This window comes from Haliotis rufescens, unplaced genomic scaffold (assembly GCF_023055435.1).
Source record: "Haliotis rufescens isolate VD_foot unplaced genomic scaffold, xgHalRufe1.0.p SCAF_27, whole genome shotgun sequence".
Lineage (NCBI taxonomy): Eukaryota > Metazoa > Mollusca > Gastropoda > Lepetellida > Haliotidae > Haliotis > Haliotis rufescens.
This window is the reverse complement of record NW_025963968.1, coordinates 257,510-283,880: the sequence shown is the minus strand read 5'-3', so window position 1 is coordinate 283,880 and position 26,371 is coordinate 257,510. Positions and strand designations below refer to the sequence as shown.

General features: G+C 43.7%; 1 protein-coding gene across 1 annotated transcript in view; it reads left to right on the top strand.

The window, feature by feature from the left end:
- The first annotated feature begins 546 nt into the window (after positions 1-546).
- LOC124125834 (clumping factor A-like) overlaps positions 547-26,371 on the top strand; it is a 55,728-nt gene continuing 29,903 nt past the window's right edge. Inside the window, exons 1-3 of the mRNA XM_046489204.2 lie at positions 547-604; positions 3,343-3,410; positions 15,223-15,305. Coding sequence (XP_046345160.2) covers positions 547-604; positions 3,343-3,410; positions 15,223-15,305 — 209 coding nt within the window. The remainder of the gene's footprint in view (positions 605-3,342; positions 3,411-15,222; positions 15,306-26,371) is intronic.

Sequence of the window (26,371 nt, the reverse complement as noted above, 5' to 3'; positions counted from 1 at the left end):
TTCAACTGTGGACTTTCGGACACTGTAAGGTTAGAAAAATCAAGTCTAAGAAGGGGAAATTATTCTGGAGTGATGGATTTTTTGGATAATTTATCTAGCAGCATAGACAAGAGAAACAAGCTTATTCGCCTAGTTGATAGGTCCCCAGCCGGGTGGAGCACAGTTCAGGAGTTGGAAGGGGACGACTTAGAGTCGATCTCTGTAGAGGAAAGAAAGTTCGAGAGAGCAGAAAACAGGGCTATACGCAAACGGGCTAGTACTATGGGTCGTTTCGCCAGCTTGCTCCATATACAATGGATAAACATGATATAGCGTCGCTGCCTTCTGGTCCTCAGTCTTTTCGTGGGCAACCACGTAGGGGTCCCCAGCCACATCAACAGTGCTTTGCCTGTGGCGGTTACGGACACTGGCGAGGTTCTTGTCCCAAGGCCCTTCGACGAGGGAACCCAGAGGATACTCCGGCCGCAACATCCGGGTCAAGGGAGTTTGACAAAAAATAACACTCACACAGTTACTCAGGAGTTTTTGGACGTCAAGAATACTCATATGCCGACTGGAATGGTGGCACAAAAGGAGAGTTCGAAAATACCTACGGAGTTGGATGGTACGTCTACACCTCTCGTGAAAGGGAGTCTATTGAAACATTTAGCTTTCTGGGAACAACTTCAACCTCCTGAAGTGGTGTTACAAACTATAAAATGTGGGTATGTTATACCTTTTATATCTACCCCACTCATGAATTTTTTCTAGGAACAATACTTCAGCATATATTCACTCCGAATTCGTTAATTCAGCTATTGAAGAACTGTTAAAAAACAAGTGTGTTACAGAGGTAAAAATTTGTCCACATGTTGTCAACCCTCCCACTGTATCGGTTCAAAAATCTGGGAAGAAAAGATTAATTCTCGACTTGAGGTTGGTAAATAGTCACGTTTTGAAGCAATCTACAACATTTGAGAATCACTCTCAAGTATTGGACTTCATCCGAAAAGGATGCTTCATGTTCAAGTTTGATCTTAAATCAGGATATCATCACATTGATATATGTAGTGATCAGCAAACATTTTTAGGTTTTGCATGGAACTTACACTGTAGTTGGAGATATTTCCAGTTTACAGTTCTACCGTTCGGTTTAACATCAGCCCCATATATTTTTACTAAGTGTATGAGGCCATTGGTCAAGTATTGGAGGTCATCAGGACTTGACATCGTTGTATATCTTGATGATGGTTTCGGAGCCAACAAAAGTTATTCTCGTTCACTTAGTGATTCCAATTTTGTTCAGAACACATTGAAAAAAGCTGGGTTTATAGTTAATTCACAAAAGTCAGTTTGGCAACCGTCACAACAGTTAGAATGGCTTGGTATTAGTTGGTGTTCGGCGTCAGGTATAGTATACCTAAGCACAAGGTGAAGGAATTGGCAGATGCTATCACTCAGCTACTAAACGGGTTGCCAGCTTTTTCAGCAAGAAGATTAGCTCGTCTAGTAGGTAAGGTCATCTCTTTCTCGCCAGTGGTAGGTAATATTACGCGGCTGATGACCACAAGATGTTATGAACAGATACCTAATTGCAGGTCATGGGATAAGGTATATTTATTTTTGAATCTAGGCTGTGTCACTGAACTAGAATTTTGGAAGGATACCATACAGCACATTAACTCTAGGTTCATCAATCCAGATTTTCATCGTCATTCTCAGTGTATTCAGATGCTAGCAATTCTGGTTGTGGATCCTATATAGAGAACACAGAAGAACAGTGTTACTATATGTGGTCAGCAGAGGAATCGAAGAAGAGCTCAACATGGAGAGAATTAAAGGCTGTCGAGCTTGGACTTGTAAGTTTGAAGGATTTTATTCGCGGATCAAATGCTATATGGAATTTGGATAGTCAGGCAGCCCGTTCTATTTGTACAAACGGCAGTTTCGTGGATGAATTGCAAAAGATTGCACTAAATATATTTCACTTCTGTAGAGAGAGCAATATCGCCATATCATTTCAGTGGATTACCAGGGATAAGAATGTTGCTGCAGATGAGTTAAGTAGGTCAGTGGATTATGACGACTGGTCAGTGGCAGATGAAGTTTTCTACGAGCTGAATGAAATTTGGGGTCCTTTCACTGTTGACAGGTTTGCTGATGAACACAACAAAAAGTTGACAAGATTTAATTCTAAGTTCTGGGTTAAAGACACCGAAGCTGTAAATACATTCACTCAAGATTGGTCAGGTGAAAACAATTGGGTAGTTCCACCTTTTCCTCTCGTATCTAAAGTGATTAATTTCATGTTGTACAAAGGTTTCGGTCAGTACTGATAGTGCCGTGTTGGAAATCTGCTATATTCTGGCCTCGTTTGTTTGATAAATCAGGAGAGACCGTTCAAGGCGTATCGGATGTTATAGAACTGAAAAACAGAGTTATCTTTGTTCAAGGAAGTCACAACACAATTTTCAACAGTAAATTCAAGGGAAGTGCATTGGCAGTAAAGTTATTTTAACATTATTATTGCAGATGTGTTTACCACTGGAGAGTGGGGAATGAAACTTCAGGACGGCCGTTTACAGACTCTCGCTCACCAATTATCGAAAACAGTGCTACGGTGAAAACTTATAGAACGTATTACAAAAAGTGGGTAGATTGATGCGAGCAGTTTTCTGAAATTACCCCGTTACCAGCTACAGATTCCCATGTAGCTCTTTATTTGGAACATCTAAAGCAGAACGACAAAAGTCCAGCTACTAGTCAGCAGACTTTGTACAGTATTGGTTGGGCTCACAACTTGGCTGGCGTAAGGAATCCCTGTAGTTCAAGTATAGTCAAGTTTGTTCTAGAATCCAGCCTGAGAACCGATTCTTGCCCCGTTTCTAAGAAAGAGCCAATTACTCCAGATATTCTTAAGAGTTTAGTTGACCATTACGGTTGTGATACGGCTAGTTTGTTCAACTTAAGATCCTTGACATTTTGTCTAATAGCATATGCAGGTTTTTTCAGGTTTTCAGAAGTTGTGAAACTTAAATGTTCTGATATAAGGTTTGAGGAGGGTTACATATCTATTTTCTTAGAGGAAAGTAAAACTGATAAATACAGGGATGGAGATCACGTGGTGATATCGGCCAGTAGGTCAAAATTATGTCCAGTTCAGATGCTAAACCGTTACATGAAAATGGCCGCATTGCAGGCTGGATCCAAAGAGTACATCTTCCGTCAGATCTGTGTGTGTAGAATTAAGGGGATTTCTAGATTAAAAGGTACAAAACCTATTTCATATTCGGGAATGAGGGAAACAATTTTGTCGATGTTGGGCTCCCTGGGTTTAGACAAGAATTCATTTGGTTTACACAGTTTTCGATCTGGAGGAGCCACAGAGGCTGCGGAAGCTGGAGTCCCGGACAGACTCTTTAAAAGACATGGTAGGTGGAAATCGGACTCTTCCAAAGACGGATACGTGATGGATTCCATTTCGTCCAGATTAAGTGTTTCAGAGAAACTTGGGTTGTGAAGTGTTAGAAATAAATGTTTCCTGATTAATCCCGATCTTTATATACTTGAGGTGGCGGTAGACGTCACCCAATGAAGTATTGTGTTGTTGTTGATAAATGTTTAATGTTCGTTTAGAACATAAACTACTATTTCATATACTACATAAACTACTAAAGAAGCCAGGTAACCGGCTGTGGTATCGGCCCATCACAATGTGAAACTACTATAAACTGACCAACCCTAAGACGTTCAACTGTCACATGACGTCACAGTCGACTGTACTATTGTCTGGGACCAGTTCCTCACAACGATCATTGACTTAGCACTGTGTTTGTTTGTTTGTTGTTTAACGACGCACTCAGCATTATTCCAGCTGTATGACGGCGGTCTTGAAATAACCGAATCTGGACCAGACAATCCAGTGATTGACACCGATGGACATCGATCTACGCAATTGGGGTACGATGACATGCATCAATCAAGTCAGCGAGCCTGACAACCCGATCCCGTTAGTCGCCTCTTATTCTTCACGGGACGACTTAGCCCTGTGACCATAGTAAGTCAGTGTTAACAAATCACGTCTGCCGTAAAAGTGATACTGCCAGCCCTAGTCCAGACCTGTACATCTGTAGAATGTCGGCCAAGCGCGAACACCATTCATTCACTCGCCAGTACATGTTCCAGAGCACACAAACTATATGAAACGTTCGTAAAATCATTCTTTTAATCAGCTTCACGGGAGAATCCGACGGCGAGGGTTCTCTCTTATCAGAAGCTGATCTAGGATTTTGCAAAAGGTTCCTTGGCCGATGGCACAGGTGAAATGTAAGGTGCACCCCTGCACCCTCTGACCACCCTGAACACTTCTGGCAACGTTTCATCGTGTTGTGGGGGCACGGGTTGCCCAGTCGTCTAAGGCGCCGCGATTCGCTGTGCAGAGTTGCGTCCCTTGGGCACGCGAGAAATCTATGATTGTGGGTTCGAATCCCGGTTCGCCCCGATTATGTTTCTAGGTTTGTCAGCACCATACCCGTGCTCGTGGGTTTCACATAAGTGGTAAACGTCTGAGACCTGCATCCCTTCGGGCTTTCCTCACACATTAAGCTGACACACCGTGATATAACTGGAATACTGTTTAAAGCGGCGTTAAAACCAACTCACTCACTCACTCATTCATCGTGTTGTAGGTTTCCCATGTGGTTGATGCTAAAGGGGCACTGATCTAAAGCAATTCTCCGGGACTGGTTTTTGCCTTAGTTTGTTTTTGTCTCCCCCCCCCCCCCCCCCCCCCCCCCCCGTGAGTACCCGGATGATAGGCAACGCAACTGAGCGTGACAAGAGACTGGGCTACCGTCTGCAAGGACAGCTAAATAAACTTGGAGGCAAAATTCGTTCTACGCATTTTTTAACACTGATTTGTTAACCGTGATCTATAAAGATTTCGACAAAGGGCGCATGTTAATTAATTTCTTCAGCCTAAGTAGTATAGGTAATGGTGATTCTGCCACAACCCCACTGGAGCCAGATTTATATACCTATACCACCACTACAGGTGGCATTTTTTATGTGTAAATGACTATGCGATTCAATGATAGTCATGAGATTCAGCTAAATTGACTCTAGCTCACCACCACCTGGAGTCAATCAATGCTTTGATAAACTAGTGTCCAAAAGAAACGATACCACCTGTTTGCAACGACATAAAAGAAAAACTAAACAATGCAGAAGTTTAGGATTGGTGTTATGCTTTTGAGAAATCCTTTCACAACATCTGTACAAAAATTTCATTTCAATAAAATCTGTACAACCAATATGACAAGCCTTTAAAGATGGGTGGGGTCGAAAAATGAACATTTCGTTAGAGCACTGATCACAGAAACAACGGGAAATGTCACACCACACGTCTCAAAATCAAGTCAGTAGCGGGTATGTCCACCGTGAGCATCAATACATGCCAGAACACGCCTATGGACTGATGACGTCAAACGTCTGATGACGTTGGGAGTGATGCGTTGCCATTCCTCGAGGAGACATCGTTCCAAGTCCTGGACGTTGACTGGAGGCACACGGCGACGTCGGATTTGCTGATCGAGGTGGTCCCATAAGTGCTCGATAGGATTCATGTGAACATGCGGGCCATGGCAAAACCTGTACGTTGGCGTTGGCAAGGAAGTTCTGTGTCAATCTTGCTGTGTGTGGCCTTGCATTGTCATGTTGGAAAAGGAGTCCACGAGGCTGTTGCTGAATAAAGGGCACCACAACAGGCCGTAGGATGTCATCAAGATAACGCTGTGCATTCAGGTTTCCACGAATTACGACAAGCATCGTTTTGACGTCACCACATATGCCACCCCAAACCATTAACCCTCCACCTCCAAACGGCCGGACCTGTTGGATACAGTTAGGCGCCAAACGTTCACCAAATCGTCGGTATACAAGCTGCCGTCCATCGTTTCTGAAGATGAGGAATCTGCTCTCATCAGAGAACATAACACGTGCCCAGTCCCGCCGTTGCCAACGTCGAACTCGCCTGGCCCAGATCAGTCTGTTGTTCCGGTGTCGAGGCGTCAGGAGCGGTCCGCGGTATGGATGACGTGGCCGGATACCATACTGCCGTAGTCTCCTGTAGACGGTCTGTCGACTGATCCTGTGTCCCAGTGCTGTAGCCGCCGTGGACGTCGCTGTTACGGTGCGGTTCCTCGGGTGTAATACCCGGATGTAACGATCTTCACGGGGCGTGGTTACTCGTGGTCTTCCACTCCTGGGCCTGTCTGACGTCTGACCTGTCTGACGTAACCGCTGCATCAACCTGGTGATAGTGATGCGTGCGCAGCCCAACCTTCTGGCGACGTCGACGTGTGAAGCTCCTTGTTGGACCATTCCAACGGCTCTCTCTCTCTCGATGGCTGTCAAACGTGGCATATCTTGTGTTCTTTTTGTTGCTGTGATATCAACGTGTCTGATCAGCCGTTTTATACAGTTTTTCTGCACGTGCAGAACATGCTAGAGAGGGATATGTCACTTTCACGAAATTTACGTTTTTTCCCGGAAGTGATCACGTGTTCCCGGTATTTTTTATCGACTATGCTGTGTTTGGGATGTGCAATACGAATTGGCATGTTTTCATACTTGACAATTCACTTAGTAAAAAACAATTTTGAAAATAAGTTGGTATCGTTTCTTTTGGACACTAGTTTATAAATTTTTATAGGTAATAGGGGTTCTGGACCACTTCCACTGGAGCCGGATTTATATACCTATACTGCTAATACAGAGGAATTTTTTATGTAAAAATGATGAGGCGATTCAACGATAGTCATGAGTCGTATTAAAAGAAACATCAATATTAATTAATAATGAATAAAATTTACTATAGCCCACGAGGATATTGGAAAGGTATAGGAGCAATAAAAAAATTTGCCACCACGGCTAAGGTATCTAAAGATGTGGCCAAGGATTGGTTAAAGAAACAAGCGATGTGGCAAATATATTTACCGGCACCGCGTTATATACCGAGGAAGAAGTTTGATATTTCACAACGAATGAAGTTCATCAGGCTGACCTCTTGTTTCTTCCCCACGATAAGGTAAGACGCAAAACGTATAAATACACTTTAACCATAGTGGATGTGATACAAAGAGGCTGAGCCATTAACCTCGAAAGATTCAACAGAAGTAGCTAATGCACTGAGTCGCATATATAAACGGGGACCACTGAAATGGCCTAAGCTATTTCAAGTAGATCCTGGTCGCGAGTTTATGGGATCAATAACTAAACTGTTAACAAAGCACGATGTCGAAACCAGGCATGGTGAAAAAGAGGCCCACCGTAGTCAAGCTATCGTTGAAAGATTTAACAGGACATTAGCGGAACGATTGTTTGGCTATCAGTATGGGATCGAAATGAAATCAGAACGATTAAGATCAACCGAATGGGTGACACGATTATCAGCTGTTGTATCAGCGCTGAATAATGAAGTGACGAGATTAATCGGGAAGAAACCATCCGATGCGATTAAAATGAAATCCGTGACATCCGAATCTTCAGCACCGAGGAGAGGCAAAGAACAAAAACTTGCGGATAGAGTAAGCGTAAGATATTTATACCAGCCCGGTGAACTTGAAGGAGGCCTAGTCGCGCAACAGATCCGATTTGGTCTCTTAAGACATATAACATTAGTCGATTGGTTATGAACGAAGGAGAGCCTATTCTTTATTTTCTTAAAGATGGACCGGGCAGGGCATTTGTACGAGAAGAGTTGTTCATAGTTCCCAACGATACAGTATTACCGCCCTAAGTAACCATAAGCGTAGGTAGTTACACCATCCTTATCAATCCATCTCTTTGTATCTAAGGGGGATAATGATGTCTTGTTCATTCTTAATCCATATATCCTATGATTGTAACTTCTTAAAGAGTTCATCTCGTGTTTGAACGTTCTACCGTTGAATAATGATTCTTTATACTGTTCGTGTTTGATATGCTTTTTTACCACATACTTCTTAACACCCTTAGCTTTTCTTATCTCTCCATTATCATACTTCTTTATAGAATACATCTTAGGTCTTAATCCTACATACTCCGCTTTAGGGGTCCCAGCACATTCATCCTTCATCTTACCTAACACCTTTTTATTTACTACGCTGTGCATTGGATTATCTTTTGGGTAATCGCTCGTGTCGTACATATCTATTTTTTCAGCCATATCTTTATACACATCCTCGGTTTGTATTTCCATCAACAAAGAATCTGTGTCGGTATATAACACCTCGCATCTATCGCCGTATTGCTTCTTAAGTTCGTTGTAATAAAAGTCATACATTAAGTGTTTTGACAAGTCGAGAATACTCATACCAACGTACACCGGTCTGTTGAAGTTTATATTACTCTTCTGCATATGCAACGCGGCTAAGTCGTTATCGAATATCTTGCTTCTGTTAAAAGCCGGACTGGCTATAAGTTTCCTGAGTCTTTCTTCCTCATTAGATCTGACTAATTTAACATCAACACGCTTCCTCAGATTCTCCATAGTTTTACGAAATACTGAGTTATTCATGAGCTTATATAGATTCTTTTCGAAATCGCTGGTAGCTATCTTTCTGAAATCTGTGTTCAACCTTATATAGGGCTCCATCCAAGGGCTTTGATCAGATTTGGTACGAGTTTTTCTACGTTAGCTAACCTTGTATTAACCATTAAGGAGTGTTGATATTCCGACGTCCAATCTTTATTCACCATTAATCTTTCGGGAGCTAGCGGATAACTGTTATGGTCTTTATGTAACGAATTTGGATATTCCAAGTCAACTTCTAGTATGTACCCTTTATTCACATCATCTAGACCAATCATCTATATATTCGTAAGGATATACACCTTTTTTCAGCAATAAATGACGCGTTAACCTATCGGTATATTGATTTGTTATCGCAAAGTCATCGGGATTGTTCGCATTAGCTAAATTGTCCAGGGAAGATAACAGAAAATGTACGGAGTCTATGAATCTAAGTCCATTACTTTGCTTTATTCTGGCTTTCCCATCCTTGTCCGTATAATGTATAGTTTTAGTCCACGAGAATGATATATATTTTTCCATATTGTTAGGAATGCACGTTAAGCCGCCGTCGGTCTTTGAGATAGCTTGCATGATGAGATGTGAATCGTATCCTCTAAGGTTGTGAAACACAACGGGGATGGGTATTGTTTGAGAATTCATTTTTAGTTTCAAGTTACACTCATTATGTGTGGCTCCCCGATAATTACCCGTGACATGGAAATGATCTCTTACGGAATCCCCATTCAGGGGTTTATTACAAACATGACAACTCGTTGACCTCTTATAGGCCCTCCAATTATCCTTCGTCATACACATGGGTTTCTTACACGATAAATTTTCCCTGATTATTCTCTCTTCATTTTGTAGATATTCTAGGAACTTTCTGCTGCATCGGGACCTCTGTAAATCATGGGCGTAACTCCATCTTTTTCGATCAGAAATGAATTGATTCTGGGGATATGTTCTGGAGCGGAGCTTATCCTGTGAACAACAATTCCTTTAGAATGTCCGAAAACATTTATAGCTAAATTATTTTGCTTTTCCACCTTATCAATTTGGGATATTGGTGTAGGTTCGTCTATACCATCAAGGTTGAGCCCATCGTTTTGAGGATAGCTAGAAGGTCTATTTGCAATTTTAGAATCTGCGGGGAACAATGCAGATCTTATCATCATTCTTAAACAGTCATCGGATTTATTTTTTACATTAATTATGGCTTTTTTCTTTTTATAATATGGGGGTAAATCTATATAAGATCCACCTTTGAAGGACATATAATTTGCCATATCTAAATATAAACTATCGATTTTATCAACACCCCAACCCGAACCTCTATAAGTCCAGCGTTCTAAAGTTTCCTGTATCCTCTGAATTGATGTATCTAATGATGCGTTTATAGTATCGGATTCGGTTATAACTTCTTGATTACTACAAAAATATGGTTGGGTATATTCAGTGCTATCGTCTGTGCTACTTTTACTCAATGACATTTAAATAATCAGCTGGTAGTTTATACTATGTAAATCATCTAACTCCTCGTTAATTTTACTCAATATAATGGGCTTAACATCATTAACATCCATGTTTGAATTAATATCCATCTTCCAACCTCTTAGATATTTACCAATGCCGGCGGATGTGGGTACAAATTTTAATTCTTGTTGTTGATTATTATCAACATCATCTTGTTGATTATTATCTAGTAAAGCGATCAATTCAGCTCTTCTCATTCGAGAATAACCTCTCAGCCCACTGTTTTTTGCTTGAGCTTTGAGTTCTCTAACAGTCTGGGGTTTGTTGTATTCCAAACCGAGTAAATCGATCAATTCATCTTTTCTCATTCTAGAATAACGTAGACCACGTTGTTTTGCTAAAGCCTTCAACTCTCTCACAAAAAACATTGTGGTTAAATGGTATATGCAAAATGATTCATTTGTCTACTTGGTTATTTTTCATATATCTAAATACGTATTCTCCCCAACCTATTCCTATCATTGATGGAATCTCTCTTCCTAGCGTATATAATCTGGTTCCTGACCCTATCAGCACTGTTTTTCTTACATAAACAATAACGACCTTTGACCCCTATCCAACATACAGAACATGTATAGTTTATATTTCCCCGCCTGATGTAATAAGAGTGTATACCACAGTAAATACCCACAGAACATCGGTTACATTGAGTCTGCTTTCCCATGAGTGTAAATCTGAACAGATTCATGGTTATACATCTATCATATCATTTGTCTAAATGCAAATCACATCTCCTCTGGTGAGACATGGCTATTTATTGATTTTTAGTCAGAGTGCCCGCCCTAACTAGTTCATGGTTTATGCGTAGTTATTGTGTAACTATAAATAGCCACAGCAGTCAACCACATTATGATGAATTTTACCTCGCGTTTTTTTTAGCCTCTGATGGTGTATAAAACTGACTCATTGTTGGTCTCGGCATAGGGTCAAGTTTTTTCCCATAAACAAGGAAGTATTCGTGCATGGCAGATTCGACATCCTTAAAGGTTTGAATTGAATGTCCTTTTTTACGTAGTTCTTCATGAATAAAATCTAATCTTAATATCCTATTTCTGGTCCATTGTGACTGGACTGCTTCGAGTTGTTCTAATGCTTTATTATGTCTTTTCTGCTCAGAACCTCTCATACTAGAAAATAAAAAATTACTCCCCGAAAAAGCTAGATCATTAACAACAGCTCCACCGACCATCATCGCAATTGATGCCATATTATATGAATATAAAATATTCAAATGTTTATATGAATATAAAATATTCAAATGTTCAATTACTTCATTATGTCTTCCGGGATAAGCCCTTTTTTGATGAGCATATCTTTTGTTGACATAGCCAATCCAATATCAAGAATGGCCATAGCGATATCATAACCATTAAAATCTAGTTTGGGAGGTGTGGCTTTAGTAATCATTTTAGCTATACGGGCATAGCCAATGGCCAAGCCGCTGACCAACGCTGAATGATACGTTGCGTTTACCAACATTTTACCGTCTGTAACTGGAGTAGTCATGCTTCTTATAGCATTATATGAGGGCTAACCTCTAATTGAACTTGTTGTTGTGACATCAGGGGTGACGTTTTCTCTTCTCCGGTCTTATAAAACAACCATACAGCTGCTATAGCAACAACTCCTACTAGTGCCCAAGTTTTAACTGGATCAATATTAGAATTATTATTAGTTTCGCTTTCGCCCACCCGCACTAATTTCTTTAAGTATACGTCTAATCTGATAGTACACCTGAAATGATAAAAAAGACTTATTCAGTTCAAATCCTGGAGCATAAAGAGATACACCACATCCCGTTGTTGCACACCATATGGCAAAGTTTAACTGATTCTGCCAAAATTGCATCGGATTGTGAAACCAATCATGCACCATTTTATCGCTAGTTGCCGTGAACCTGTATTTTTCAAAGATATCAGGGTATTCAACGAAAAAAATAGCACCAGAGGCACTTACTCAAATCGACTGATTAGTAATATAAGTTGATTTCATATTTAAGTTATGATATAGTATCATCGTATATTTAATATGTATGTCACACTCCCGGGAATAACAAATGGTCAGTCTATTGAACTGCTTCATACTATCGATAACTCGGAGGTCAACTTGAAGTCGCCCTATGCGATGTAACCTATTACCCACGGTGGACCAATATAAGTGCTGTAAGAGATAATAATGAGTTATGGATAGGTGTAAACAAGCACATTATACCCGATGGGTATTACAGCGTATGCTCCCTCAATGATGAAATTCTTAAGCCTTTGGGAGCTAGTCTCACACAAAATGAGTCGAATGGGATGCTGATTTTAAGTGCTGGTGGAATTATCATAATTCTTTACAAGAACTTAGCATACACACTTGGATTTATAAATGAAAGATTAAATACAGTAGAACCCAACCAAACAAAGCATGGAATTAAATTACCCAATTTAGTTCCCTATAAAGAGTTGTGCATCCATCTTGATCAAATAAGTACGACGGCTAATATTCAACTAGAAAATCCTTCAACTCTGCTCAGATCTGTTCCAGTGAAAGATGAAAAATATAATAGCGGTAGAACGGACTCTTTCTCATCATTACAATATAAAAAATTAAAGCGTGGTATTATTTCAGACCTCAAAATTTCTGTATTAAATGTAAAACACCAACCTGTACATATAGGATACTTAAGTGTAACACTCCATATTATAAATAATGGTTGATTCATCAGGCCCTGGAACACTCAGACAATGTAATACAATTGCGCTTTCCGATCTCGGAGACACAGAAGGATTCGGTAGACCCGGTACCGATGGTAAGTTATACGCTTAACACTTACAAGATAATGTATACAAGCGGAAAGAAGTTACATTCACAGGTAATCTAAGAGATTTAAGCGATGTCGACGTTGTTAGTAGACTCCTTAAAAAAACACTTCGTACAATCTTACTCGATGATAATAAATGGACTATGGTCAAAGCAAACATCAAGTGGCTACTGAATATCGTCATTACCCCATGGTATGTGATGATGGGTAAGGCACATAATTTAACTAAGATAATAAATAGTGGCATCGTACTTGGTGCTTATATCCCATCAAAACGAAAAAGTGTGTTAGTCTCTCCCCTGCCAGAAAACCAAGGTCATATGTTATATAGTCGTCCGGCATCAAAAAATGGTAGTTTAAATTTGGTTACTGAATTCAATGATATTAAACAGAACTTGAGTGCAATACCTAATCTTTCTACGCTTATTATTGAAGTCTTGTTCGGAGATGTACCGGTAGATGCCTTCAAAATATTACCAGGTCTATCGATTAAATGGCTAAAGAAACACCAACATCAATGTTGCAGTATTATTCATATTGGAGCATCACCCGATGCAACCCTTGAGGGAGTCCAAATTATTAAAAGTGATAGCATTTCTCTTACTAAGATATTCTTGCCGTATAATATTCATTTAATAAGGTTGATGTATACTCTCAAAACATTTAAGCAAGATCAATTAAAGACTATTATATGACCGTAATATACACTATGAGTTTATATCCGGCGCTCGATGAGGCATTTAAAAAGATGGATACTGTTGATGGATTTTGATTACATCAAATAAGCGACATAAAACATCGAATAGAAAAGGGGAGGGAGTTTAGACTTGGATTATATAAAAAGTATCGCAGAGCCTTGAATGCTCTGGACGGAGTTGACACCGCGCTTGTAACAGCTGGCATGGGACTCGGTGTAGCCGGTGATGGTTTATTATCAACTATAATCGCCGCTCCTATCGTACTTGGTATGGAAATAGCGGAAATAATGGAGAATATTTTCATTACAATTTAGTTTAGTCTCATCATCGTTTTGGTACCAATGGTATCTATGATTGGCTCCAGGTGGTGGTGAGCTAGAGTCAATTTAGCTTAATCTCATGACTATCATTGAATCGCATAGTCATTTACACATAAAAAATGTCACCTGTAGTGGTGGTATAGGTATATAAATCTGGCTCCAGTGGGGTTGTGGCAGAATCACCATTACCTATACTACTGCCTAAACAAACAGACAAAAAGAACGACGGAGTTCATCGGATGTCGTCATTTGGAAATACCCCTGATTGTAATAGTTTAATAATAAAAAAGTATCCATGCAGTGAAGCATTTTCGGATTTCAGATTGCGTCGATAATACGATTACTACTCCCTTGATGTCATCCACGTTTTCTGGTGTTACCCTATACGCGTGTATTTGTCGTCATTCACTTGATGCTCAGTTAATGAATTTATTATAGGTATAATTAGTAGTAGCACCACTTAGATTACCTGACAAAGGTTCCCATTTAGCATTTATTGTGTCTGGGGGTAACTTTTTTGTAAATCAACGGACAGTTCCTAGTCATCAGAGGATTAACAGAAAATACATTGATTGATTAATCACTGTTATCTTGCAAAGTGGATATGTCAAAAGTTAGTGTTTACATGTCTAGGTTTACTAAAACAAAGGGAATACACTCATATCATGGCGTGAAGTGCCGATGTAAAAACAACATACGTTGTTCAAAGGGTTAACTGATAATAAGGTGATTGATTGCTCATTGTTATCTAACACAATGGAATTTTTAGGAACCGTGGACGTTAGGAAAATAGTTGTCACGTGGGCTTTCTCAGCCGACCTTTGAGACTTGACACGTAAGTGAAACACCTGAAACAATCTATGTGATTGGTTGAGAAACGAACACGGGTTATAATATCCCGAAAATATCCTGTTATAAAAAGGAACATTTAATGCAAAGTGATCGTATCATTACAATTGTGCATTAGCAGATTATCAAGCTTCAAAACAAAAACATTTACAGTTAGCTGTCATTGAAAAGCATACACGAACAAGTCGAATAAGAAAGTTGGGGTCAAAAATGGAAATCACAATGTCAATAGCGAGTGTGTGCTCCACGTTGATTGACGCATTCGGTGCATCTTCGCCTCATAGATCTTGCAAGGGTGCGAAGGGTAGCCTGTGGAATCGCCTGCCATTCCATTTGGAGCCATTGGACCAGAACCTGAAGAGCTGGTGCAACTCCATGATTGTCCCTGACACGTCGTCCCAGAACATCCCAAAGATGCTCAATTGATGCCAAATCCGGTGAATATGATGGCCACTGCATCACAGTCACATTGTTCTGTTGCAGGAAGTCTCTAACGACTCAAGCCCAATGTGGTCTGGCATTGTCATCTTGCAGGATTGCTCCTGGACCAATGTTGTTCAACTGTGGTAGGACAAGCGGGCGCAAAATCTCGTCACGATACCTCACTCCATTCAAATTGCCTTGAACAAGATAGAGGGGTGTTCGGTGGTGCAAACTGAAGCCTCCCCATACCATCAAAGAGCCACCGCCAAACCTGTTTCTTTCTCGTACAGTGGCATCATCATAACGTTCTCCATGACGTCTCATAACCCTTACCCTTCCATCATTATGCTCAAGACAGAAACGGGACTCGTCAGTGAAGGGAACTCTGGACCATTGTTGGTTATCCCATCTCAAATGTGCCCTGGCCAAGGCAAGTCTTGCAGCTCGGTGATGGGGACGAAGATGAGGACGTACAGCTGGACGACGTGACCTTAAATGAGCAGCTCTGAGGCGGTTCCTGATGGTCGATACGCTTACGTTGGTGTGTGTTGCTGGTCGGAGTTGTAGTCTCAAAGCACTGGCTGTTGTGAACCGGTTCCGAAGGGCTTGCAGCACAACGCATCGGTCATCTGCCCTAGATGTTACTCTGGGTCTACCAGAACGCGTTCTGTCCTGCACTCTCCCTGTTGTCTGGAACCGGAAGCAGCCTAAAATTATACAAATAACTTTGGTAGGTTGAAATTATGATATTTGCATTTTGTTTTCCTTCATTTTCTGTAGCATTGAACAGATTCATTCTTGTTCCTCTACGTCTTGGTTGGGAAGTTCTTCGATGCGCGATAGACGTGACAAGTCTTTTCCTTTGTAAGCGTGTATATATTACAGTCAATTTGTAAAATGTAATTCTCTCAGACAAGTTATAAAATGTCTAAATATTTCGGTCATTTTGACTGAAAAATCTGTCCATTTCTTTAACAGATTGACTAAAATTTATTACGACGTTCCAAAAGGGCCTAAGAACATAACAATAGATTATTATGTAGGATAAGAAGCCAAACAATACGGAAAAGTACTATTCATCGTAACATTTTCAGTCTCTTGGTGATGATATTAAACATAAAATGCTTGGAATTCGTTGTCATAATAATACAGATGGACATATTTTTCAGTCAATTTGTAAAATAACTGAATATTCAGGTGTTTAATAAATTTCCTAAGTGAAAAAATTGCACTTTTTGACTGTAAAAATATAAACACGATAAAATAAGCAATGCTCAAGAGAAATATTTAGTTTGTTTTGCAAGTCAAAATAGTGTAAACGAAAATCGCACAATTACCAAGCTAGTGACTTATCAAAACTTCGTCACCATTACCGATGCTACCCACACAGATACCTACATTTCCTTATTATTTCCAAAACTGTATTTCATGTTGTTGATCAATGTGACCATACACCCATATACTATCAATAAAAGTGACAAACGCGCTTACGAATTGCGCAGCACAGATCGCGAACTAGTCTAGATTTCTGCTATATCATCCGGGTACTCACGGGAAAATACAATAACAAAGACAACAACCAGTCCCGTGGAATTGCTTTAGATCAGTGCCCCTTTAATGTTGATATTTATTGTATAAGCTGCACTCAGCAATATTCAAGCTTTGTTACGGCGATCTGTAAATGATCGAGTATGGACCACACAATTCAGTGATTGATGTCATGAGCATTGATCGACGCAATTGGGATACGATGACATGCATCACCCAAGTCAGCGAGTCTGACCACCCGAACCCGTTAGTCGCCTGTTATGACAAACATAGACGCCTTTTACGGCAAGCATGGTTTGCTGAAGACCTATTCTACCTCGCATCTACTGTTAACTCCCTTGCCTCGGGAAGCGGATCTTCAATTGCTATATATGTACATGCTGAATGATCTTCACGGGTCTCCAATGTGGTAGTGCTGTTGTAGTTGTATTGTTGTGAAGGTCGTTGTGTATGCAGGCGCTCTGATAGTTGATATTTACTCGAAAATTGCATATATTAATACCCGACGGGCACGTTTATTCTCAGCTTGTTTTTCCAAAATAATCTGCATCATCCCAGATGTGACGTAATACTTACATTCTTGCAGAGATGCTGAACTTAGATGTATTTGATGTGACATAAATACGGGACACATTGCATCGTGAACATTTTCTTGTGGAAGTGTTCACACTTCCATGATCTGTATTTTTATAGAACTACACCCAACCACAGCAACTCCGCTATGATAGGAAACGTGATGTGTACCCACTGAACCCAGCCGCTGCAATTCCGGCAGGTTACATGGTGTGCGTGTGGCCTCACGGAACCCAGCCACTGCAACTCTGTAATGACAGGATACATGGTGTGTATGTGGACCCACTGAACCCAGCCGCTGTAACTCCGCTATGGCAGGACACAAGATGTGTGTACTCCAACAAAACCCAGCAGCTGCAACTCCGCTATGACAGGACACATGGTGTGTGTGTGGTCCTACTGAACCCAGCCGCTGCAACGAAGCGATGACAGGATAAATGGTGTGTGTGTGGTCCTACTGAACCCAGCCACTTTAACTCCGCTATGGCAGGACACATGGTGTGTATGTGGACCCTCTGAACCCAGCCGCTGTAACGCCGCTATGGCAGGATAAATGGTGTGTGTGTGGACCCACTGAACCCAGCCACTGCAACTCCGCTATGGCAGGACACATGGTGTGTATGTGGACCCACTGAACCCAGCCGCTGTAACTCCGCTATGGCAGGACAAATGGTGTGTGTGTGGTCCCACTGAACCAAGCCGCTAATACTCTGATATGGCAGGACACAAGATGTGTGTGGTCCCACTGAACCCAGCCGCTGCATCTCCGCTATGGCAGGACAAATGGTGTGTGTGTGGACCCACTGATCTCAATCGCTGCAACTCCGCTATAACAGGACACATGGTGTGTGTGTGGTCCCACTGAACCCAGCCGCTGCAACTCCGCTATGACAGGAAACAGGGTGTGTGTGTGTGGTCCCACTGAACCCAGCCGCTGCAACTCCGAAATGACAGGATACATGGTGTGTGTGTGGTCCTACTGAACCCAGCCGCTGCAACGAAGCGATGACAGGATAAATGGTGTGTGTGTGGTCCTACTGAACCCAGCCACTTTAACTCCGCTATGGCAGGACACATGGTGTGTATGTGGACCCACTGAACCCAGCCGCTGTAACGCCGCTATGGCAGGATAAATGGTGTGTGTGTGGACCCACTGAACCCAGCCACTGCAACTCCGCTATGGCAGGACACATGGTGTGTATGTGGACCCACTGAACCCAGCCGCTGTAACTCCGCTATGGCAGGACAAATGGTGTGTGTGTCGTCCCACTGAACCCAGCCGCTAATACTCTGATATGGCAGGACACAAGATGTGTGTGGTCCCACTGAACCCAGCCGCTGCATCTCCGCTATGGCAGGACAAATGGTGTGTGTGTGGACCCACTGATCTCAATCGCTGCAACTCCGCTATAACAGGACACATGGTGTGTGTGTGGTCCCACTGAACCCAGCCGCTGCAACTCCGCTATGACAGGAAACAGGGTGTGTGTGTGTGGTCCCACTGAACCCAGCCGCTGCAACTCCGAAATGACAGGATACATGGTGTGTGTGTGATCCCACTGAACCCAGCCGCTGCAACTCCGCTATAGCAGGATATATGGTGTGTGTGTGGTCCTACTGAACCCAGCCGCTTAAACTCTGCTATGGCAGGATACATGGTGTGTGTGTGATCCCACTGAACCCAGACACTACAACTCCGCTATGACAGGATACATGGTGTGTGTATGGTCCCACTGAACCCAGCCGCTGTAACTCCGCTATGATAGGACACATGGTGTGTGTGTGGTCCCACTGAACCCAGCCGCTGCAACTCCGCTATGATAGGACACATGGTGTGTGTGTGGTCCCACTGAACCCAGCCACTGGAATTTCCCTATGACAGGATAAATGGTGTGTGTGTGGCCCCACTGAACCCAGCCACTGCAACTCCGCTATGGCAGGATAAATGGTGTGTGTGTGGTCCCACTGAACCCAGCCGCTGCAATTCCGGTATGGCAGTATACATGGTGTGTGTGTGGTCTCAGGGAACCCAGCGAGTGTAACTCCGCTATGGCAGGATAAATGGTGTGTGTGTGAACCCACTGAACCCAGCCGCTGCAATTCCGCTATGGCAGGATAAATGGTGTGTGTGTGGTCCCACTGAACCCAGCCAGTGTAACTCCGCTATGGCAGGATAAATGGTGTGTGTGTGGACCCACTGAACCCAGCCACTGCAACTCCGCTATGGCAGGATAAACGGTGTGTATGTGGTCCCACTGAACCCAGCCGCTGCAATTCCGGTATGGCAGTATACATGGTGTGTGTGTGGTCTCACGGAACCCAGCCAGTGTAACTCCGCTATGACAGGACACATGGTGTGTGTGGTCCCACTGAACCCAGCCACTGCAATTCCCCTATCACAGGACACATGGTGTGTGTGTGGTCCCACTGAACCCAGCCGCTGCAACTCCGCTATGACAGGATACATGGTGTGTGTGTGGTCCCACTGAACCCAGCCGCTGCAATTCCGGTATGGCAGTATACATGGTGTGTGTGTGGTCTCACGGAACCCAGCGAGTGTAACTCGGCTATGGCAGGATAAATGGTGTGTGTGTGAACCCACTGAACCCAGCCGCTGCAATTCCGCTATGGCAGGATAAATGGTGTGTGTGTGGTCCCACTGAACCCAGCCAGTGTAACTCCGCTATGGCAGGATAAATGGTGTGTATGTGGTCCCACTGAACCCAGCCGCTGCAACTCCGCTATGACAGGACACATGGTGTGTGTGGTCCCACTGAACACAGCCACTGCAATTCCCCTATCACAGGACACATGGTGTGTGTGTGGTCCCACTGAACCCAGCCGCTGCAACTCAACTATGACAGGATACATGGTGTGTGTGTGGTCCCACTGAACCCAGCCACTGCATCTCCGCTATGACAGGACATATGGTGTGTGTGTGGTCCCACTGAACCCAGCCGCTGCATCTCCGCTATGGCAGGATACATGGTGTGTGTGTGTGTGGTCCCACTGAACCCAGCCACTGCAACTCCGCTATGACAGGACACATGGTGTGTGTGTGGTCCCACTGAACCCAGCCGCTGCATCTCCGCTATGGCAGGACACATGGTGTGTGTGGTCCCAAAAAAACCCAGCCACTGCATCTCCCCTATCATAGGATACATGGTGTGTGTGTGTGTGGTCCCACTGAACCCAGCCGCTGCATCTCCGCTATGGCAGGACGCATGGTGTGTGTGTTGTCCCACTGAACTCAGCCACTGCATCTCCCCTATCACAGGATACATGGTGTGTGTGTGGTCCCACTGAACCCAGCCACTGCAACTCCGCTATGACAGGACACATGGTGTGTGTGTGGTCCCACTGAACCCAGCCGCTGCAACTCCGCTATGACAGGACACATGGTGTGTGTGTGGTCCCACTGAACCCAGCCGCTGCAACTCCGCTATGACAGGATACATGGTGTGTGTGGTCCCAATGAACCCAGCCGCTTTAACTCCGCTATGACAGGATACATGGTGTGTGTGTGGTCCCACTGAACTCAACCCCTGAAACTCCGCTATGGGAGGATACATGGTGTGTGTGTGGTCCCACTGAACCCAGCCGCTGCAACTCCGCTATGACAGGATACATGGTGTGTGTGGTCCCAATGAACCCAGCCGCTTTAACTCCGCTATGACAGGATACATGGTGTGTGTGTGGTCCCACTGAACTCAACCCCTGAAACTCCGCTATGGGAGGATACATGGTGTGTGTGGTCCTAATGAACCCAGCCGCTTTAACTCCGCTATGGCAGGACACATGCTGTGTATGTGGACCCACTGAACCAAGCCACTACAACTCCCCTAAGACAGGACACATGGTGTGTGTGTGGTCCCACTGAACCCAGCCGCTGCAACTCCGCTATCACAGGACACATGGTGTGTGTGTGGTCCCACTGAACCCAGCCGCTGCAACTCCGCTATCACAGGACACATGGTGTGTGTGTGGTCCCACTGAACCCAGCCGCTGCAATTCCGCTATCACAGGACACATGGTGTGTGTGTGGTCCCACTGAACCCAGCCACTGCAACTCCGGTATGGCAGTATACATGGTGTGTGTGTGGTCTCACGGAACCCAGCCAGTGAAACTCCACTGTGACAGGACACATGGTGTGTGTGTGGTCCCACTGAACCCAGCCGCTGCAACTCCGCTATGACAGGACACATGGTGTCTATGTGGACCCAATGAACCCAGGCGCTGCAACTCCGCTATCGTAGGATAAATGGTGTGTGTGTGGACCCACTGAACCCAGCCGCTGCAACTCCGCTATGGCAGGATACATGGTGTGTGTGTGGTCCCACTGAACCCAGACACTTCAACTCCGCTATGACAGGATACATGGTGTGTGTGTGGTCCCAATGAACTCAGCCGCTTTAACTCCGCTATGGCAGGATACATTGTGTGTGTGTGGTCCCACTGAACCCAGACACTACAACTCCGCTATGACAGGATACATTGTGTGTGTGTGGTCCCAATGAACTCAGCCGCTGCAACTCCGCTATGACAGGACACATGATGTGTGTGTGTGGTCCCACTGAACCCAGCCGCTGTAATTCCGGTATGGCAGTATACATGGTGTGTGTGTGGTCTCACGGAACCCAGCCAGTGTAACTCCGCTATGACAGGACACATGGTGTGTGTGTGGTCCCACTGAACCCAGCCACTGCAACTCCGCTATGACAGGACACATGGTGTGTGTGTGGTCCCACTGAACCCAGCCGCTGCACCTCCGCTATGACAGGACACATGGTGTGTGTGTGGTCCCACTGAACCCAGCCACTGCAACTCCGCTATGACAGGACACATGGTGTGTGTGTGGTCCCACTGAACCCAGCCGCTGCAACTCCGCTATGACAGGACACATGATGTGTGTGTGTGGTCCCACTGAACCCAGCCGCTGTAATTCCGGTATGGCAGTATACATGGTGTGTGTGTGGTCTCACGGAACCCAGCCAGTGTAACTCCGCTATGACAGGACACATGGTGTGTGTGTGGTCCCACTGAACCCAGCCGCTGCAACTCCGCTATGACAGGACACATGGTGTGTGTGTGGTCCCACTGAACCCAGCCGCTGCACCTCCGCTATGACAGGACACATGGTGTGTGTGGTCCCAATGAACCCAGCCGCTTTAACTCCGCTATGACAGGATACATGGTGTGTGTGTGGTCCCACTGAACTCAACCCCTGAAACTCCGCTATGGGAGGATACATGGTGTGTGTGGTCCTAATGAACCCAGCCGCTTTAACTCCGCTATGGCAGGACACATGCTGTGTATGTGGACCCACTGAACCAAGCCACTACAACTCCCCTAAGACAGGACACATGGTGTGTGTGTGGTCCCACTGAACCCAGCCGCTGCAACTCCGCTATCACAGGACACATGGTGTGTGTGTGGTCCCACTGAACCCAGCCGCTGCAACTCCGCTATCACAGGACACATGATGTGTGTGTGTGGTCCCACTGAACCCAGCCGCTGCAATTCCGCTATCACAGGACACATGGTGTGTGTGTGGTCCCACTGAACCCAGCCACTGCAACTCCGGTATGGCAGTATACATGGTGTGTGTGTGGTCTCACTGAACCCAGGCGCTGCAACTCCGCTATGACAGGACACATGGTGTCTATGTGGACCCAATGAACCCAGGCGCTGCAACTCCGCTATCGTAGGATAAATGGTGTGTGTGTGGACCCACTGAACCCAGCCGCTGCAACTCCGCTATGGCAGGATACATGGTGTGTTTGTGGTCCCACTGAACCCAGACACTTCAACTCCGCTATGACAGGATACATGGTGTGTGTGTGGTCCCAATGAACTCAGCCGCTTTAACTCCGCTATGGCAGGATACATGGTGTGTGTGTGGTCCCACTGAACTCAGCCGCTTGAACTCCGCTATGGCAGGATACATTGTGTGTGTGTGGTCCCACTGAACCCAGACACTACAACTCCGCTATGACAGGATACATGGTGTGTGTGTGGTCCCACTGAACCCAGCCGCTGTAATTCCGGTATGGCTGTATAAATGGTGTGTGTGTGGTCTCACGGAACCCAGCCAGTGTAACTCCGCAATGGCAGGACACACGGTGTGTGTGTGGTCCCACTGAACCCAGCCACTGCAAATCCGCAGTGGCAGGACACATGGTGTGTGTGTGGTCCCACTGAACCCAGCCGCTGCAACTCCGCAATGGCAGAACACATGGTATGTTTGTTGTCCCTCTGAACCCAGCCACTGCAACTCCGCTATGACAGGACACATGGTATGTGTGTGGTCCCACTGAACCCAGCCGCTGCAACTCCGCAATGGCAGAACACATGGTATGTTTGTGGTCCCACTGAACCCAGCCACTGCAACTCCGCTATGGCAGGATACATGGTGTGTGTGTGGTCCCACTGAACTCAGCCGCTTGAACTCCGCTATGGCAGGATACATTGTGTGTGTGTGGTCCCACTGAACCCAGCCGCTGCAACTCCGCTATGACAGGATACATGGTGTGTGTGTGGTCCCACTGAACCCAGCCGCTGTAATTCCGGTATGGCTGTATAAATGGTGTGTGTGTGGTCTCACGGAACCCAGCCAGTGTAACTCCGCTATGACAGGACACATGGTGTGTGTGTGGTCCCACTGAACCCAGCCACTGCAACTCCGCAATGGCAGGACACACGGTGTGTGTGTGGTCCCACTGAACCCAGCCACTGCAAATCCGCAGTGGCAGGACACATGGTGTGTGTGTGGTCCCACTGAACCCAGCCGCTGCAACTCCGCAATGGCAGAACACATGGTATGTTTGTGGTCCCTCTGAACCCAGCCACTGCAACTCCGCTATGACACGACACATGGTATGTGTGTTGTCCCTCTGAACCCAGCCACTGCAACTCCGCTATGACAGGACACATGGTATGTTTGTGGTCCCACTGAACCCAGCCACTGCAACTCCGCTATGGTAGGACACATGGTATGTGTGTGGTCCCACTGAACACAGCCACTGCAACTCCGCTATGACAGGATACATGGTATGTGTGTGGTCGCACGGAACCCACCCGCCGAAACTCCGCTAAGACAGGACACATGGTATGTGTGTGGTCGCACTGAACCCACCCGCTGAAACTCCGCTGTGACAGGATACATGGTTTGAGTGTGGTCCCACTGAACCCAGCCACTCCAACTCCGCTGTGACAGGATTCATGGTATGTGTGTGGTCCCACTGAACCAAGCCGCTGCAACTCCGCTATGACAGGATACATGATGTGTGATCCCATTGTACCAATACGCGGTGAATATGTTCTCGTGGGCTCATAACAGTTACGGAAAGAGCCTGTTTCTCGCAAAATGAAATAATACATTCATGATGATCGTTGGGAAAAAAACGTTTAAAAAGTCATTTACGCGTCATAATAGGGGATGTACCAATGATTACGGGTGCTGTGTTCATTGTTTCACTTGTCATTACAAAAATATCTGAATGGATGCTAGCTTATATTTCGCCGTTTTTTAAAGAAAGGTGATACAATTAAAGGGCCAAATGATAAACCCATGTCGCTTATTAGTTGCATTGGTAAAGTATTCGAGTGGGTTGTTTTAAACACATGTCAAACTATTTTGTGAGAATCAATTATTGTACAAAATATTAAACAGACTTGCAAGCTGGTCATTCGACTGTTCATCGATTTAATTAAGCTACACCACCAAATATATCAAACTCTTGATGGTAACAGTAGTGTATGGTTCTTTGTGATGTATCGAAGGCATGTGTCAGACGTTTCTAAATTACTGCAAAAGGAAATAAATGCTTTGGAAGTTTTTATGAACGTTTTTCAGGTGGTTTCATTCTATAGCTATCTTGGAATAATGTTTACAACTAAATTGGTTCGCACACAGACTCAAACCTATCTAGTTGCACAGAATACTGAAGTTGTGATGATCATTAACAGACATCACAGGACAGTTGGCGATCTTCCATACAAGGAACTAGTCAACATCTTTTTATTACTATAATCACTCTTATTCTGTGTTATGGTGCTGAAATCTGGGGAAAAAATCTTACTCCAAGAATATTGAAGATGTACTCATTAACATACACTGGACAAAATATCATCCATTCCAAACAATCCAAAACTTGGAAATACCACCATTCCAAATGGAAATATGACCATTCCAAAATTTGTCAAGGTCATATTCCCAAGCTTGGATTTGTTTGGATTTGTTTGGATTTGTTTGGATATGTTTGGATACAACATGCCATTATCATATCTGTTAAACGTTGTACAACTTTTGACCTTATGTGAGATTAGTAATGACATGAAAGTAAATAATTAAGAGTATTTTGGCACTATTTACCACGAAAAGACCAAATCATGAGCAAATTTAACTAAAAGAATTTCTGTCATTTAAAGTGGCTACTCTTTATATTTAATTTCTTATCTTCCTTATCTATAATCATATGACATTGACTATGAACTTTTGAACAATTAAACAAATATTTTGTTTTCCCATACCGACTTACGGTTGTCGTAGAACAAAGACCGTTTCGAGAATAGAGGGCCTCATTATTATAATTTGAACTAATTTACATATGTACATAATAGTACTAGGTATAAATGAATTTTGATAAGTGTTCGTACAAGAATATCGGATTTATGCGCAACACATAGGACTGGAAATTTTATAATTGTTCTGGAACTATCTGACGGTAATTCAAAACAGGGAACAAGATTTCGTCAAATGAATCATTGAGCCAGGAATGCAACGATTTAAATGCTGACAAAATGAATAAACATATCTGGAACAGAGTAGACTGTTCATGTGGACAATTATATGCTACGTCTATTGCCAATGAAGTTTATCACCCCATATTATAGCATTTGTTTCACATAAAAGATAGAAGCCAAATAAATGGGACATTTAGTTGTTATGAATTAGCTTTACCTCTGTGACATATTACGCAACTAAAGGTGAATACATTTATCAAATAATCAATTACAGTAATTAACCTAGTGTCCTTATTTATACACAATTTAATTACGTATTGGGGTACAATATATAATACACAT